Genomic DNA, 19,159 nt, shown 5'->3' on the forward strand with positions numbered 1-19,159 from the left:
TGTCAAAAAACTGACAACAAAATCTGAAAAAGCACCAAAGAATTGACAAAAATGCAGAAATGGCATAAAATGGGGAAAGGCCCCCAAAAAAATGCGAAAATCACACACAACTGTGACACACACAACTTCTGTGACAAACACCAGCCATAGTGATTGTAGCTGACTGTATGAAATGTTGACTGTATATCGCGGCAATTAATGATTGTTGCAGTCTGATTCGCGATTAGATTTGCCTGTAAGGATTAGGCAAGTGATCAGAGTTCTTTCTAGTGATTGATTATTAGTTGTCTGTGGTGATTAGTTATTATAGTTTGCTGGCGATTAGTTATTCAAGCTGTGTCTGGCTAAAGTGCACTCAGTTCCCAGTTGCAGTTAATGAGTAGCACCATCTATGGCAATCAGTTTTTGGAGCTGTCTGGTTATTGATTAGGGGTGTCTGTAGCCATGAATGATCAGCACTTTCTCTGGTGATTAGTGCTTATAATATTCTTAGGAGATCAGCTGTCTTTCACCACCTGGGTAATGGCTCCCCAGTGGATAGGTTTCTCCACGGGGGGGGGGGAACCTGTCAATCTTCGGTGGACGTTCTCTTCCCTGCACTCACAAACAGGTATTACTCCTGCCACGGATTGATGGAGAGCATGTCACTGCTGCACAGGGAAAAATCACAGTGCCGCATTATTGCTATAGCCGCGAAGGAGTGGGCAGGGAGATTTGATTCAGCCGGCAGGCTATCATGCTGTTGTTGGGTGTGTGTCTTGTGTCTTGGGTGCAGAAATCTGAAAGCTGACTATGTGACTCACTGTAGATAAAGAGATGTAAATTAGGCAGATTCACTGTTGGAATGTGTGTGTGTGTGTGTGTGTGTGTGTGCATGTGTGTGTGTGGGTGGGTGTGTTTGCGGTTGTGTGTTTGCATTTGCGTTTTTGTGTGTGTTTTTTTGTGTGTGTCTGTGTGCGGGGTACCGTGGTGTGTGTGCAAGGTGGGCGTCTTTTTTCCGACTCCCAGGTGACTGTCATGGTGAGTGTTAGATGACTGTGGTCTGCCTTAGCACTGTATCCGTTTTTTTTCTCTCCCACTCAACCTCCGTGCTTCCTTTTCTCCGTCTCTGAATGTGTTCGCTTGTATATCTTTCCCTCGGCTCCAGTAACTTCGTTTCTCAGATGACGGGTGATAAATGAGGAGTGTAGGTGGTGGTGTTATTTTAGTCATCGCACAGTTGTCGAAATTTGTCCTTTCCGCGCACGTTGTCTGTGGCTAATAAGGTGAAGTGACCCGCCTAACTTCACCTCGTCTTTTCTCCCCTTCTCTGCTCCTCCTCCCACTCTTCCCTGCCCTTTGCCTGGGTGATTCTATTATTCGTACGGCCGGTCTTTTGACCCAGAGCGACATCTTTTGCGTGTTTAATGTTCACCGCGTCGCACCCGGGTGAATTTGCAGCGCGATGCGCTTGAGCCGGAGGTTTTTTTTCGGCTTCGGTCCCAGAAGCTCTTTCTGAAGAGGTGCCGGTTGCTTGCGAAAGCAGGCATGCAGAACAGTGAGTACTCGTGCTGTGTTGCGCTAAAGTTTAAGCTGGAGCCTAGCGCCTCTTCAGAGGGGCAGAGCTGCTCTAAGCACACAGGGTGGTCATGGGAATTGATGACCCTCCTTAGCTGCGCGACATACAGTACGTGTACATATGAGCAATAATTCCTTCTTTTTTATAGCACAATCGATATACATATAGACCATATACATACAGTATGCGTGCAAATTTTACTCACTCAGGTCTGGTGTAGATTTAGATTAGAGAGGACAGGTGTTATACGAGAGGATGTCATTTTTGATCTCTGAATGAAAGATGTAACAGTTTCTGAATTTTTCACGATCTGGGGAAGGTCACTGTAAAGTTTTGGAACCATGAAGCAAGAAGCTCTGCCACATACATTAAAAGTTTGTACCCAGTTAGACAACCTCCTTTGACCTGAGGGGTCCTACTTAATGCGATCAAATATGGTTTTATGCGACTAAGTTTCATGCAACTCGGTTTCCTGCAACTGAAACTGAATTTCAAGTACTCAGGAAAGTAGGTTAGAAGCTTGATTTGAGCTTTAGGATTTTCTGGAACTGCCTTCACCCAACTGTAGAAAAAAAACCGTAACCAAACAAAAGATTTTTTTTCTTTTCTGCCATTAAGTATGCTGCTACATGGTTCGGAGTAGGCATTGATAAAAATGGACGGCTGCTCACCTCATTCATCTGCTTGTGTGTCTTGCCGGAGGCATCTTCCAACCCGGCATCGTATCTAGGGACAATGTTAACCAGGGTCATTGTTCTGTGGAGACGTCTATGGTTTGCTGCAGGAGTGGGTCTGAAGGATTAGTGAGTGGGTGCAGCAACAGACTCAGGGAAACTTTTGCTTTTATATGCTTTTCAGAGAGCTGGGTGGAGAGGATTCTCGTCTTTCTCACAAATGTTCAGTCAGGCCTCTTAATGCCTATTTTCTTTTCCTCTTTCAGATCTCACTAAGCTCCGAACAAGATGGCGTTCTTCAAAAACAACTTCTGGGTGAGTGCGTCGGTCGAATCCTCTGTTGTTTGGGCTTCCTGTTTTTGACCTGGTGTCAGTTCGCGTAGTTGCCTTCTGACGATGCAGACAAATGGGTCCGGTGTCCAAGCGGAGATTGCTTTAAGCTTACTGGAGAATTGGTGTGAGGCAGCTCTGTGGGCTGTGTGAAATTTATTCAGGCCTTCCACTGGTGTTTGTCACTTCTCCTTAGTGCTCTGAGACCTCCAAGTCCCATCTCATTGTGCTTATAGAGCTGTGTCTGCAACACAAGTGATGAATGAAGTGCCAATGAGAGAGGGATCTTGGGTATTGAAAAGTCCCTGTCGTGGTTGTTTGGGAATACAAACTGTTTGGAAAGCATTTAGTTGGATGCCTCCATCATAATAAAGTGGTTTTGTAGGGCTCTTAGTGTATGATTGGTGCATTCAACATTCTCTTGGTTTAATTCCAAAAATAGTACTCTCTCTCTTTCTCTTTCTCTATCTCTCTCTCTGTCTCTCTCTCTCTCTCTCACACACACACACACACATACATTCTTTCTGACTAGAAAATGTAAAACGTCCTTCTAAATCCAGAGATCAGCATGAACAGTTAAATCACTGATAATTTTTCATAGCACAAACCTAGGTGCTGGAGCAGGATTAAAAAGGTGGATGGGGTTCTGCCAGTTAGAGCTCGAATATAAACCTTTTGTTTGAACAGTCGGTCTGAGGTGGAGAGAGATAGGGATGTTGTCCCCTAGAGTGATCCCAGATATGCACGAGGCCTCTTTGCTTCTCTGCCTACGTTGTGAGTGAGAAGCGGGCGGTTCCCTGCGGAACCTGGGTCGCCAGTTGGCGGGAAACGGGCCAGGCCTCTGTAGTCCTCTCCCAGGGGCCCGTTGTGCACTCTGGACTGTCAGCACATCTGGACAGGCTAATTTTGGTCCTGGTCCTCTATTACTTGGCCAGCTTGGAACAGCAGGCCAGCTGGAACCTTCCAGAATAGCAGGGCGATGGACCGGAATCTCGCACCAAGCGGTGCAAGTCACCCTCAGTCTGTAGACAGTAAAAAAACATTTCCAGTTGTAACGATGAAACTAAATTGTTCATTTTTGTCCACATGGCAACAGTTGTTTTGACACATTGTAATCTTTTTAAGTGGGTTCTAAGAAATCTAAGGAAAGTGATTTAATTGACTCATTATTGTAGTTGTTGTAATTTAGCCACATTCATTCACTTGAGCATTAGAATTAGCTGTTATCATTGAATAACTCTTTGACATTATTGTAATTTTACAGTTTATATCTTCAGTTGTCATTCCTGGTGGAAACGGGCATTTAGGTGCCGTTTTACACAGAGCGCAATGTTCTGGTGTTCTGATGTTTCTGGTGTTTTCCCAGTGCTCCAGTTGCCTGGCAGAATGACACACTGACCGTCAGCACAACCTCATGATGCAGCAGATTCTCACAGCCCCAGTGAGCTGATTCAGCCAGGCTTGTACTCCTGACTGGCAGCCAAACATACACACACACACACACACATACAGGCACACACACACACACACTCGCATACACCTGCATGCACATACCCAGACATGCGTACACACACGCACACCCCACACACACACACACACCATCAAATACACTTGCACACACGTGCAGGCACATGCAAACACACACACGCATACACTTGCATGCACCTGCATACACACTACACACGCATACTTGCATGCACATGCATATACAAATACACACATACACATCTCACATTGTGTCTACAAACAAATAGATAGTTAACAACAGACTCAGAGACCATCTTCCTGTGTGTCATCATTTCTCTAAATAGAGAAATCTGCAAACTGTAAAGCTATTTCTGTGAAACCACGTGGGTCAGGTGCACATGGATTCAAATGCACAATACAATTTCAGCTCAACAGCTGACGACTGGGGAACGGTCAATAACAATGCAACAGAAGCTAAGGCTACTGCTGGTAATCTGCTAATGGAGACATTGCTCCTGAGAAAGACAGTCAGTACATTCTCCATTATTCTCAGTAGTGCAGCAGCCTTGAGAGCATTTGGATGAGCTGTCAGCCTTCAGATTCGGAAGCTGTGATGGGTGAATGAGGATTGGGCTATGAGACATGGGATAGCATTAGTCACAGAGACAGTCGCACCTCTCTATTCAGCAGGGGGCTAGCAGCAGGGGTTGGGGGTGTATGGAGGAGGAGGAGGAGGGGGAGGTTCTGTAACTGATGCCTCTGCAGGGGTATTTGACCATCCCAACTCCCCCCCTCCCCATCCCCCCACCCGCCAACCCACCCTCCACAGACATACCGCCCCATTGTGAAAACTTTGGCTCAGCGTCAAAGCTGACTGTGTCAATTGAGCGGTGGGCCCCGCTGTCTGTGTGCAGACCACGTGACCCCCCCCCCCGCCTTTGTAGCGCAGGCCTCATCGTGCGGGGATGGGGCGGAGGGGGGGGACGAGTGGACCGCTGGGTTTGAAATGTAAGATTCCTCCATTGTGTCAGACAAAGCCGGCCAAAGCCCCCTCTCGCCCATTAAAGTGCACGAGCGCTGCAGCGGGGGCTACGGGTTCACATCCCTGGCATGGGCCCCGCCGCTCACATCAGGCATCGGTTACAATGGATGAAAGCAGTTGCAGTAGTTACACTGGCTGGCTTCAGTCCACCCTGACCAGGGTCATCGGTTTCCTGAATGAAATACTACCTCAGGGGGTTTCTGGGAATTGTGGTACATTGTGTAAGAGGGGATTATAATTGGTATTTTCATTACATACTGGATAGTTTCATAATTACTTTTATGCCCATACTTAAATGTGTCATTTTTCCACAAGAGCAAAGATACGTTGTGTGATCAAAACCCTTTATTTCTGATTAGTAGTGTGGTGCATATGGAGGCTTTTGAGTATAGGCTATTGGGTCTTCTGTAAAGTGTACACTGTAAAGTGTGCTTACATAGAGCATTACTAAGTGTGGACAGCAGTACATACTAATGATCAAAGATCAGATGAGTGAAGTGGCCGGCACTGTCATAGTAAAACCTGACATCCTCAACATGGCAACAACAGCCTGTGACCCTCCATACTCCACACTCAATTAAAAAATAATAAGAATTTAAAAAAACCTTTTTAAATAGCCATTTTGCTTGCTAACCCCATCAACGAACCTTCCGTAGTAATATTGCGTCAGCCTTTTGGTTAAGGGACCCCGGGCAGATTTCTTCAGACTTATTAACTTGAAACGAGACGGGCGTCTTCACCACAGACGGTCGCTTCACTGCAGTCTGGCGGTCGACTGGAGGCCGAGAAGGAGCGGCTGGCGCGCGCGTGCGAGACCGTTTGCGGGAATTGCTGAGGAGCGGCAATTAATTTCGGCTCAGAGAGCAAAGCGCCAACTGCTGCGACCAACTGCCAATGAACTGCAAGCGGGAGCCGGAGCGGGGGGGGGCTAATCCTCGGCTCCGTCTCGAATGTTATTTTGGGCGGGGTCGCGGGTTACCTGCCGGATCCCAAAAACCCGAGCGTGTGCCTCGTTCCTGCTTTTGGTGGAGGGGGAGAGGGGAGGCTTGGGTGAGGGGTTGTGTGTGTTTGCGTCAAAGTCGCCCCTGCTGAACTTTAATGCATTTTGGTAACTTTGTTCGCAGAATCTTCAGTGTTGCAAGGCCCATTCCATCGTCTCTAGTGACGGAGGAGAGTTGAGCTAGTACTGCTCTCCCACCTCTTAAGTGAGCTAGCTGCTTTTGTAAGCCTCTGGAGATATTGTTTCATTTGAAAGGTCCAGAGGCACTAGTTGTTTATTCATTTGCAGTCTAAGAAAATTACAGAATTACTCTCCAAAGTTTTTTGCAGCAAAAAATAATTGTAAAGTAATTCAGTGATTTTTTTCTTCTTCTGCAATATGAAAAGGTTTTATACATGTAACCTGCACATGATTGTCTTATGCAAGATTATTTCTGTATCAGGGTCATCTCTATAACTTTTCAACCTGCTATAACTATAGCATTTTTCACCTTCATGCACAGTGCATGTTCTGATTCAGGAAGGTCTGTTTGAGACTGAAGATCGGTTATATAAGATGTGGGACATTTGGTCTTATTTCAAAGTTCAATAGGCACTAGTTGATTTTTTTTTTGTTGCAGTTGGAAACGCACCCCGATTGTGAAAAGGAGTGTGAATAAACTTTATACGTGCGCATACATGGACTGTATTACTATGCTTACCCTGCACGGCATCACCTGTCTGCTGGCCGCGTTCCGCAGGTGCACGCGGCAGGGGAAATGAAAGTCTGTTTCTTTTGAAATGGCGCTAGCATCCCGTAATTGTAATTATGTAAATGCGTCCCTCGGATATATAAGCAGAAACTGTTTCGTTCCGATTGCCCGCCTCGTATCTCTCCGTCTGGAGTAACAGGGGCAGAGAACCCCGGGGGCTGGTGGCTTAATTTAGGCGCGGGAGCTCGGGGCCAGCCGCGGATCGCCGTCGGTGAATTAGATTAATGAAAACGAGCACAATGGCTCGCCGTTCTGCCGGATAAAGGGACTGACTGGCGAGGTGAGAGATTCGGGGCGGCGATGTAAGGCGACGGGAAAAGGTAATTTGAAACGGGCGGCCCGTGAGGTCCGCCGGCCGCGAGCGTCGCCAGGCGTCTGCGCGTCGCCCCGCCCCGCCCCTCTCGCTCACTGCTGACTGCAGCTGCTCTGCGCCAAAGCCATTAATCACCGCGGTAACGGCGACAGGCGCGCGGCGGGCTCCTGCACGTATCGCGCTCTTGCGCAGGTGGATTTAATTAGCCCTGCGCTGACGCCCTGGGAAAATGGGTCATTGGAATCGTCTGCAATAATTTTAATGGTCCCAGTCGTGACATAGGATGTTTAGCCCAGGTGATCGATGGTTGGAACTGACTTGGGAAGCCGGTCCAAGCATTTGCCCTAATAACAGCCTGGATGAAATCCTAAACTGATCTGGGGTCAGCGTACACTGTATGAGCCTGACCATGGATCAGTCGGCCTACACGGGGCAACACCGGCAGCGTATGCTTAGCGATCTATCCACCTGCTTGCTTTTTTATGGTGAAGGATTTAGAAGATGTGGGTCTAGACGGGTTTTAGACAGAGACGGGACTCAGCCCCAAAACGCCATACCGATAATCTGATGCCGATAATCTGATGCGGTAACACGATTCGAACTGCCGGTTAATCCCGAAGCTTTTTCTTTTGCCATATGCCTCACCTCAGTGGTTATGTTACTGCGATCAAAGACCTTGGGTTTTATACGACTTCTGTTTCAACTTCACATTCCGCAGTAACTTAATATATTCCGTCCCACTTACGGATCTGGGTCCCGCTGGGGCACTAAAGGGGGAGGGTCCTGTTTCGGGAGGAAGTGCTCCAGGTGTTGCCAGTGCCTGGCTGTCGGCCAGTGATTTTCAAGGGACTTTTCACAGGGAGGGTCGTCATAACAACGGGTGACATTTATATAATGCCTTTCTTGCCACGATCTCAAAGCACTCTACAGAGAAGTGGAGAAAACATAACTCAGCCGTCACAAATGTTTCTGAATGAATGCATGAATGAATGAGAATTAATTTTCAAGAATTTGTTTTGCATATAGTCTCACTCACATGCAATATAGCACAGCCCTTCAAAGAAAGCAACACTTGAAAAGAGCACCTAGATTATGCATGACAGCCTTTATATGGTTAGCACACATCGGCTGAGGTAAAGAGGGATTGACAGTTATTCATCCAATTAAGCACAGGGATGATTTTGTCATTCCTGGATGTGACTCTCCCACTTTTTGTCTCCTTTGGCAAAATGCCGAGTTCCACTCTCTCTAATACTCGAAGGCTCAGAGGCTTAGAAACAGTGTTCAGACTGACAGCCCATCACCATCAGTCCATTCAATTCAGCTGGACAGGTTCAACACTGACCTTCATTCACACCACGTTTATCTAGTGACGGATGCTCGCGGTTAGTTCTCCCAGATTAAAGTCTTCCATGCAGGATTGGTGCTAGCATTTCACTTCTCACATTACTGCTGCTTATCACTTGGTTGTTTGAAATGCGTCACTTAAATAGACCAGCAATTAAATATTTTTGTTCCCCATCTCACAGATCTAATGCACGGATAGGAAACTGCTTTGTTTTATTACAAGCTTTCAGTTCTTGACCTTGTAGGTTACTTAAACAAAAAATAATTTAAAAAAAGCCTCCCACAGTGATTGAAACTGGGCAGATTTTATTTAGTTTGGGATATGAAACCATAGTTTTATTTTATTTAGTCTGGGATGTGAAACCATAGCAACAACAGTCATTCACTGTTTGAGCAGGGCAGTCCCCTGCATCATTATAAACAGAAATAGCAGAAGACAGCTGAATTGGTATCATGGAGCAATTCAGTAGGACAGCTGAATTTGTATTAGAATAAGGTTTCCACTTCAGAACGGGCCAGACTAGAAGCCAGAATAATGCATCACCAGCGTTCGTCCATACAGTCACAGTGTGGGGACTGATCATTAGAGCCAGCAACAGAAAACAATGGTCTGTCACTGTGTCTGTGATTACAGCTACTGTCTCGTCTGCTCACTCAGAGAACACCACTGCGATTACGTCCACCGAACCGGGGGTTTTCAACCTTTTCTGATCCAGGGACCCTCCAGCCGCGCTCAGAGTCATCCAGGGATCCCCCACCCTGAGTTTAAAAAGGGTTATGTTTAAAAAAGGTTTTATATTTTGAAATATTTTCCCAAATCTATGTATAGTCATAGCATACCAAGCCTGGCCAGGGAGCCCCTGCAGTGCCTTCAGGGACCCCCTGGGGTTTGCACACCCGCTGTTGTAAATCCGGACACTAAAGGATTTCAAATGGCCTGCTGAGTTTGGCTGAATGTCATCGTTAGCACAAATCACCACAAGTTGTTGCTGTTTTCCCGGTTGGCTCTAATATTTACGATATAGCATGAGCATCCATTGATTTTTTTTTTCTGTAGAGAGACCGACTCAATCAGAATAGTCTTTGTAATCACATATATCAATCTTATAATCATCCTGCCAGAACTAGGGAGGTTGAAGTAGGCCAGGATTCCTTGGGTTACTGCTGCATTAATTCCCACCATCTATGTGCCAGGGGTCTACAGGCTTACTTTTGTCAGTTAGATGTACAGCTCTCCTCCGGTCAGCACCATCTCTTCTATTGTTCTGTGCAGCCTGTGAAGCATTTGTTTTATTGCAGGCGAGTACTTTAACTGCAGACCTTTATGTGTGGATTTGTGTGGATTTGCTGTGTGTTTGTGTGTGTGCATGCCAGTAATGGCAGAAACGCAAGGCACAATTTTGGGGGTAATAATTGAAAATGTCTTCAGTTTGTTCTGATACATTTTAATTCCCCTTTAAAATGTATCTAAAATGTAAGCAAAAAAAGTGAAGGGCGACACATTCATTAGAAGGACAATATCAGTCATGAGAAGCAAGGACGTGCGTTTACAATGAGTCTAACGTAGAGTTTGACGTTGAATGGGCTTATATTGGATGGGGGGTGAGGGGGTTTGCTTACACGGGTATATCTAAATATCTAAATATTGAAGCAAGCAACCTAAAAACTGTCTGGGGTGCACACAAAAACCCAGGTAGGTGTGCAAATGACCCCAGAAGTGTTAAAAAGTGAAATTCCCCTTTTTATATCAAATGTGTTCCAAGATATGTTTTTAAACTGCATTATTTCAACCTTTTTTGTGAGAACTGGAATTATCTAACTGTAGAACTTTCAGACAAATCGAAAGCTCGGAATTCCCCTTCCTACAACTCGTCTTTGTTAAAGTAATTAGCCCCGTTAATGCCTGTGTGTATTGTGCAGGGGTGTTGTAATTAACAGCAAAACGGTTAAATGAACACACAGCCTGTTGAAATGGGAGAGTAATTTGCAGACGCTCCCTCGGGCAGTGTGGGAGGCCAGTAGGCCGGGGAAGCCTGTGACAGACGACAGCGGTGCTGGCCTTGTCTCATACGCAGTCGGCTCCGTAGATGTGGAGCTTGGGTGATTTGTGTGTTAAGGCTACTGGTGGTTATTATTCATAACTGTCTTTCTCGGAAACTGAATGAGGACTCTTCTGTCAATTCCCTGCCCCACTACATATCTGGTTTCTTCATCCTTCAAGGATGCAACGAGCGGATTTGTTGAATTGGTTATTGACATTGTGTCAGTTATCCACAAAACTCTCAAGAAGATTGAAAAGGTACACGTCTTCCTCTTGTTGCAGAATTTGGAGCTAGGGTTAGCATCATTGTCCTCCATGATGGACACTTTAAAATTTTACTGTCTGTGAAGGACATGAATGTTCTATATGATTTTTTCAATTTTTTACTTGGGTTGCAGATAAAAAACCATAGGTATGGAACGTTTTTACACAGATGCGGGTATCCGTGCCCAGACATGGTTTGGAGACGCAGCTGCGGACTGTGACTTCACCCCTGGAGAAGCAATAGGCGTATGATTAGTTCCCTTAACTTGTGAACCCTGGCTTTTAGCTCAGCAGGTTAATTGTATCTCCTGTAATGTGGAGTATCTTTGTCACATTTATTCCATGAACTGTAGCTGTCAGTTATGCTTTTGTGTGTGTGTGTGTAATTGTGTGTTGTTAAGTGAACTAGACTGCAATACATGGGCAAATCAGGGTGGCTCTCCTTTCTTGGGGTCAATTTCCAGCAGAGAATCCAGGGTTGGAGACCACTGATGAATTAAGGACTGTTAAATAAGGGAACTGTGGAGGCATAACATGCGGTATGAATTAATTACACACATCCTCCGTTCTCCACCATAGCCGCGCGTTATATAAGCACAGCGTTATACATCATCTAACCTTTTGTTTTAAACATTATGGATATTTTTGTGCTAAGATGTTAAATGAGAACTGGAATGTGACCTTTACTGAAACAAATGGCCAGCTAGCTGCCCACTAACAAAAAATTTTGCATTGTTGGATTTAAATAGGCACGAGTGCTTCCTAAGATCTCGACAAGCTGTTCTAAATTTGGGATATTAGGTAGATGCATAATTAGCTTTTTTGGAGTGTGTGTGTGTGTGTGTGTGTGTGTGTGTGTGTGTGTGTGTGTGTGGTGTGGTGTGTGTGTGTGGTGTTTGTGTGTGTTGGGTGTGTGGGTGTTGTTGTGTGTGTTTTTGGGTGTGTGTGGTGGGTGTTGGGTGTGTGTGTTGTGGGGGGTTGGTGTGGTGTTTGTGGTTGGTCTGAGTGCTTACGTGTCTCTGAGTAGGTTTGCTCACCTTTGTCCAGGGAAGAATTATGCTCGTAGCATTTCCCTGCAAACTGTGGGCTGTCTGACCTGCTGTATGAGGACAGAGAACACACTCCTCCACAGTGATTCAGAGGAGCATTCAAAACCCTTTTCATTCATTTATATTGTGTAGATAGCGCCGCTTGCACAGATCCCAACCTCAGGGATGTGCGTCAGGAATGAATGCCATTCGGTACTAATGGCTGAACTTCAGTTGAAACTAGGTGCCCTGATCAGATGAAACCAAAATTGCACTTGGTCAAAGCACACCAGTGGTGGGTTTGGCTTCAGAATAAAGATATTCATGTTGTAAAGGATGGCATATCTGTGGAGAATCATGTGGCATTGCTTTTCACCTGGGGTTCTTGCTACGGTAGATAGAATCATGAACTCAAAGAAGCCATTTAGGTGAAAAGTACTGTTCTGCAATGGCCATCTCAGACTTGAAGTCGATTAAGAATGAGTGGGAATTAGTGGTTTGAATTGAAGGGCACCTCACAAACAGACCAAAGAATTTGAAGGATCTTGAAAAATTCCAGGGCATGGTAAGACATATGTTCACATGTTCGCTAATGTCATAAAGTGCAAAAAAGATGACTCAGTATTTTTATCCTTGGGAAGAGGTGGGTGCACAAAATACTGAGCACACGGGGTCCCAGTAATTTTAACACCTATGTATTTGGCAAATAAAATTCTCTGAGCAAATGTATTCGTATAAAATAACATAATGTCCTCATTCGTGTGATACATTGTAGCTCATTGCCTGTGTTTAGTTTATTTTATACAGCCTTTTTTTGCTAAGCTTTGCCAAAGGTTCCAGTATAACCAGTATTGGCATGGAGGGCGCTGTGTGTATGTGAAATAAATATGATTTACGGCGGTCCTTGATGGGTGGAAAGTGTGTGTGTGGGGGGCGGGGGGGGGGGTTACATCTGTGTCCCGTTTAGGCAGTGGGATCTGCATCTCGAGTGCAGGGCTGTGTGAGTGGTGTCATACTGCAGAAGGACACGGCCCCTGGTTTACACCACAGGGCCTCGGGAGCCCGTGCCGAGAGGCAGCCTGCTCACGTTTGGAGTCTTGTCACGTGCGCTGTCGGCACTCCTGAGCGCGCTCAGGTAGAACCGATGGAGAAGACGGTTCCGGCAGTTTCAGCAAAAGGCGGAAATCCCCACCCTGAGTCTGACGTGTTCCGGAGTTTCTGGTGTGAGGGGGCGTTCTCCAGTTTATCCTGCACGTTTTCGAGCAATGACTACCCCCATGCCAGACACACATACACACAAGTGTACACACACGCACACACGCATGCACACACAAAAACACACACACACACACACACAAACGCGCACACCCTCAAGCACATACACACATACACACACAGGGCATAAGAGTGCACAGCCTGCTCCTTCTGCGATTGACGTGGGGGATTCATATTTATTCATTGAGCTCCGGAAGATGCTTGAGCACAGAATGCCAGACATCCCAACGCATCTCCCAGCTGAAGATCTGAGCTAGCATGTGTTGTGTTGCAGGGGGAGAAGAACACGGGATTCGACGTGCTTTACCACAACATGAAGCACGGACAGCTTGCCGCCAAAGAGCTGGCGGAGTTTGTGCGAGAGAGGTAAGGAGTGAGGGGGAAGGAGGGAGGAGTGTTGTTTGGGTGGCAGACTGTTCGTGGGAGAGGTGGGGGAGGGCAGAGGAGGAGCGAGGGGAGGTGGATATCTGTGCGAAAAACATGAGTGAGTTCACTGTCCTCATGATTAACACCTCTGGAGACAAGCATGTCTTAATTGGCTCATTTTGATAAACTCTCCCTCACATAAGTTGTCACAAGCTGATAATTGATTTGACAGCCCCATTCACCGCACATTAAGGGGAGAGCCACTCGCTCCAAACACTTACATTGGCGAGAAGTAGCGTGTCATTCATCTACTTTGTTTGCCCCCGAATTGAAAGACAGAGCTGACCTAGCTCTCAAAAGCAGAGCCCGGAGAGCAATTAAATTTTTATTGATTCCTCCTCCCACCTGGCAGCAGTGTTAGAATAGAACACAATATGGATTCATTTTCTTCCTCCGAAATCTGCCGTAGGCTTCTCTGCTCACTTGTTTGCGTATTTATTATCTTATTATTTTTAGATATTCTATATGCCTTATATCTACACTTAAGAAAAGCCTGTTTAAATATGTGCAAAGGGCAGTGTGCAGGGATGTCCCGAAGAATCTGTGGACAGGTTGTTTCTGAAAACTTTTTAACTTTCCATATATTGTCATCATAGCCTGCCATATTTCTTTGGCATCGACCCAACTCTTTGCAGCCTTTTGTTTTATTTTTTGCCCGGTGCTCACCTCCGAAGGACCCGCCAGTGTCTCTCCTGCTCTGTCTGACTGCGTGACGGGAGCGCGAATGGGAAGAGAGGGGGAGAGATTGATGGAGCGCCGGGCTCAGATGGCGGGTCGTCTGATCGTCGTGATAATAGCGCTTCTGCTTCTGGGACTTCTCCTCATTGTGCTTCCCGGGTGCCCGGAATATCAGTTAGTCCGTAATTAAGCGGAACGGTTGACTTAATTGCCGTAATTAAGCCCGCTCGAGCTCGGCGCCTCGCGGAGTCCTCCGTCACGCTTCGAGCGGACGGGAGAGATGACATCGGCACGGCGCCATCGGGGCACCGAACCCCGCTCTCTCTCTCTCTCTCTCTCTCTCTCTCTTCCGTTTGAACGGCTCCCGTTTCCAGTGCCAGCCGTTGACTGGAGCCAAGTGCCATCTATCTCATTGCCATTCGGGTTCTCAACAAGTGAGCACGAACGTAGCGCCGCGCGAACTTTAGTTTGCCGCTTAAGTGAAATTTAAAGCTGAGCGAAATGTGTTTTGCGCTGCTTTCGTGCCTCTCTGATGGGGTGTGAAATAAGTGGGTGAGCTCTTCCGAGTCGCAGGTAACGGCAAATTATCCGTCGCGGTGTTAATCGAAATAATTCTGCGGTGGCTTTCTGCGCCGCTCTTTCTGTTTTACATAAAGGTTAGTGTTTCTCCCATTTTGAAATCACCCACTGTACGTTGTCATACTTTTGCGTCACTGCTGTGATACTAGTCACTAGTTTCCCACTGATTATTTTCGTGCCAAGCCAAGCAGTGTGCTATAGGAGAGCTATTGAGGGATAGCTGCATCTCGTGATGGCAATAAATGTAATGTATATGTGCTAGTGAGTTCTAGGGCACATATGGAGTAGTAACCCATTGAAACCGGATTGACCGGAGCCCACTTTTTCCCATTTGTATGGAGTCAATATGTCCTCCTTCAGGTTGGATCGATTCTAAATAGTCTAAGTCTGAATATTCAGCATCTGAATGGTGAAACGTGAATATCTCCAGCACATGGTCACCTGCATTCACAAAGCCTGATAGTTAATCAGATTATGTAGTTAGGGGTTTACAAGATGCTAAATCCAAAAACATCTACAGCACCCCAGGACCCAGGTTGCCTGACCCTTGCCTAGACATCATTGTTTACTCCTGATGTACACCAGGGGCGTATTTCACAAAAAGTTTGTTTTACTTCAGTCCATGTTCTAGATTTGGGAGGGTTCTAGGTTTTACTCTGTGCAGTTGTCCAGCTAAATCAGTAATCCTGCTTCGTAAAACATGGCTGACTCATGTCCTGGAGAGCCACAATGTTCGCAGGTACTTGTGCTTGCCTTTAAATCAGCAGCTTGCTAAGGCCTTGAGAACAAGGTGTGTGTATTCTTTAGCCATTCAATGGCATAAATGAATCACTGGCACTGAAACACTCCAAAGACCAGCAGACACTGCAGCCCTCCAGGACTGGATCCTGAATGATATGTAGTCTATGAGGCACAGCCTGTCCTGTGCTTAACCACTCAAACAATTCCAAGACATTCAGACCATCAAAGGTACAACTTATGTAAGGATTTGGGGCATTCATAAGTCAATCAGTGGCGAAGAAAAGCTGCTTCATATGAAAATTAGTCATTCTGACTGAATTTTGATTATTTAAGCATGTGAAATAATTGTGTTTGCCTCCTCTGACCTTGGGATTCAGTGTAAATGTTGGAAATGTGCTGAGTCTGACTGTCCATTTCTCTCATATTTTAACATTTTAATGAGGCGTCAGCAGGAGCACCTCGGGCAAGAAACAGTGCTGATGGTGTGAAAATCTGTGGTGAGAGAGCTTCCAACATGACAGGGAGGAAACTTACATGGAGGGTTCCCACAATCCTTTGCGTTGTTTTGGTGTGGGTTTGGAGGAGCCGAGTGGCCTCGTTTTCCTGTTCTGCTACCAAAACGGTCTGGACTTCTTTCCATTTCTGCAAATTTGGGATGCCCAATTGCAATCTAGTCCCATCGCTTTATAAGCACTTTGTCAGTTTGGGAGGAGGCAGACTCGCACGTGTGTCCTCCCACAAGCTTTTAGCTGGCTGCTGCTGCTTCTTCTGTTTTTAAATCTGCCATCTACCAGCTGAGATGCACAGTCATTGCATCGAAAGGGCTTCCTTCTTTTGCAGCTGGAGCAGGCAGACCACAGGCATGCAGCAGACTTTAGGAGTTAGCAAATGCGCAAATAGGCTGCCTCTTGAATCACTCCCTGACTGTTTGAAATGTGTGTGCACTTCTAAAAACGCAAAGGAAAATGGCTGTACTCTCAAGTACTGTTCTCTGTGGAGCACTTTCAGTCAGCGTTGACCTTTAACTTTGTCACACAAACACATTTTGGCATTTTCAGGCCTGAAATCACCAAACATAACTTGCCATATTGTTATATATAAAAAAAAAAAACAGGTTTACATTTTATTTTAAGTCAAGAGATAAAACATTCCAAAGCACAGGCTGGGACTGGATTGGAGATTTCCTTCACCTTGTTATAAGTCCTTGTTTCTCTTCCGTAACCGATGAAAAATAAGTGAATTTTTGCCGAGGGAAGGTAGTTTGTTTCAAATTTAATTTCCTCCATTCACAGTTGATCACTCACATGAAGGGAATTCTTTCTTTCCCTGCTATTTGAAGGGACAGTTGAATTATTTACTGTAATTAGGCTATTTATTATTTATACACCATCTGCACCAAATATGTACAGCGCATTATTAACAACGGGTCTGTTGTTCATTTTTTGTTTTCTTACAGTGCCATGAAAATGTGTTTTCCTCTTTCCTGATTTCCTCTCTTATTGCATATTTGTCACACTGACTGATTTCAGATCTTTAGACGAAATGTAATATTAGACAAAGGGAACCCGAGTAAAGACAAAACACATTTTTAAAATTATTATTTCATTTATTTCATGAAAAAAGGTATCAAACACCCATATCACCCATGTGGAAAAAGTAATTGCCTGTAGTTTGCTGCTTGTTTATGCAATGTGTTGTCAAACAGTTGTTTTGTTTACACTTCAAAAGTTTTAGTAGTAATGCGAGAGTGATTTAGGTGTCAGTCATTAAAGTAATTGCCTGAATTGTCACACTATAATTTTCCTCATGTTTCTTTCTCTAACTTTGAATTAAAAATTTTGCTTGTCAAGTCACCTGATACCTGCACCCATGGAATGAGTGCTGCAGTTGTAGACTGTGCACTCCCCTCATACACTCACGCAAAATACAGCAACCATTTATATCACTTCAGGCAAACGGTACTACAGGACTGGTACCAATCGGAGGAGAGGCATATCTCTCATTGACAGCAACTAATGGCCTGTGGGTGTCCAGCCATTCCAGAGGAGCAGCTAATGCAGTGGAAAACCAGGAACCCTGGTGGACTTATACCCACCCTACCCCTGGCAGGTTGAACTCGGTTGTGTCCCTTCACTTCAGAAAGCACCATCTACTCCTGGCACTATGAAGGGATTGCATTACTTTAACGTATCGCAGTGTATGATTGGCCTCCCAGTGAGACACTCCCCTCCAATTGGCTGCTATTGTGTGTGCGTGCCTTACAGGGCAGCCATCGAAGAGACGTACTCCAAGTCCATGAGCAAGCTGGCCAAGATGGCGAGCAACGGAAGCACATTGGGGTGAGTGACAGGCGGGACGAATGCACTCACCGCCAGCAGTTCTCCCACCAGCGCAGGACTTCCTCTGCTTGCTTTTTATGATACTGACAGCGTTCGACAGACAATTTATGTTCTAAACAAATGGGTTGGAAGTGTAACAAGCAGGATATTGCAGGTCACAGCAGTTCATAGCAGATTCAAATCGATGGTGTCAGGCTTCCATGTTCCTCTTTAGAATCGCTTGACCCATTTACAGCGTTCTGAGTCAAAGTAAAGCTACAGCATGTATCTGTTAGACTCAAATCTTTCTCTAATAGAAGAATTTCTGCACTGAAAGGAATGAACAGGTTTGATTTTGGGGGCCACTGGCTCTGTCCCTGTCCCCTCGTCCCTTCCTCCCAGGACCTTCGCCCCCATGTGGGACGTGTTTCGCGTTTCGTCAGACAAGCTGGCCCTCTGCCATCTAGAGCTCATGAGGAAGATGAACTCCCTCATCAATGACATCAACAAGTATGGAGAAGAGCAGGTCAAAGTCCACCGCAAGGTAAAAGAGGCCTGCGCTGTGTGGGGTTTTCACGGTTTCTCTCCCTTACTATTAACCTCACAGGTTGGTCGTGCTGATCCAGGATCAGTTAAACCGCCTTTGTGACCCTTCAGCTTCTTTGCCAAAAATGCTGAAACTGATCCAAAGTCAGCACATTAGTAGCCCTGACTGACATGGCCTATTACTGTAGAAAGAGGAATTTTGATGAATCTCTTCATACCAAATATATTTTTCCCTCTCTTATTACCAAAACTCTCTTCATACCAAAACAATTATACACAACATATAATGTGGCCTGTTGCATATAATGTACCCCAAATATCCCTTATTTTAACTGAAAACAATTACACCAGCTTCTTACATGCTAATACTTGATTACATACATTGAATACTTAATTAAATTGGCAAACTCCTTTGCTCCCATGTTTTGCTCTTTAGTATAGCGACATCCCCTTTTGTTACACGTGGACTACCTCTGGGTAAGGTCAGTGTAGACTGAAATAGCGCTGAATTGAATTGAAATGATGATGCGCTTCACAACTACGTTCATCGAGAGCCATCTTCCCTACACCCACTGAGATGTGATGTGCACTCCATTACGCCTGCAGCCTCCGTGTTATTATTAGCATTAGGACAATGCAGGCCGTAGATGAGTGGCTGAGCTGTCGTCATTTGAACAGAGCGGCTCAAACCACCGCGTGAATGAAAGCCGGCCTGTCTCTCACGGCCGAGCTAACGCGGTGCCGTCGGGTCGAGCGTTCTCTCTCTAACGGGCCTGAGCGC

The 19,159-nt window shown here is 45.7% G+C and overlaps 1 protein-coding gene across 1 annotated transcript in view; it reads left to right on the plus strand.

The window, feature by feature from the left end:
- LOC135256788 (F-BAR domain only protein 1-like) overlaps positions 1-19,159 on the plus strand; it is a 53,243-nt gene that overhangs the window by 7,223 nt on the left and 26,861 nt on the right. Inside the window, exons 2-5 of the mRNA XM_064338930.1 lie at positions 2,499-2,547; positions 13,365-13,456; positions 17,779-17,853; positions 18,235-18,376. Of these exons, the coding sequence (XP_064195000.1) occupies positions 2,521-2,547; positions 13,365-13,456; positions 17,779-17,853; positions 18,235-18,376 (336 nt within the window). The 5' untranslated portion in view covers positions 2,499-2,520. The remainder of the gene's footprint in view (positions 1-2,498; positions 2,548-13,364; positions 13,457-17,778; positions 17,854-18,234; positions 18,377-19,159) is intronic.

Source organism: Anguilla rostrata, chromosome 6, assembly GCF_018555375.3.
Source record: "Anguilla rostrata isolate EN2019 chromosome 6, ASM1855537v3, whole genome shotgun sequence".
In the NCBI taxonomy this organism is placed as follows: domain Eukaryota; kingdom Metazoa; phylum Chordata; class Actinopteri; order Anguilliformes; family Anguillidae; genus Anguilla; species Anguilla rostrata.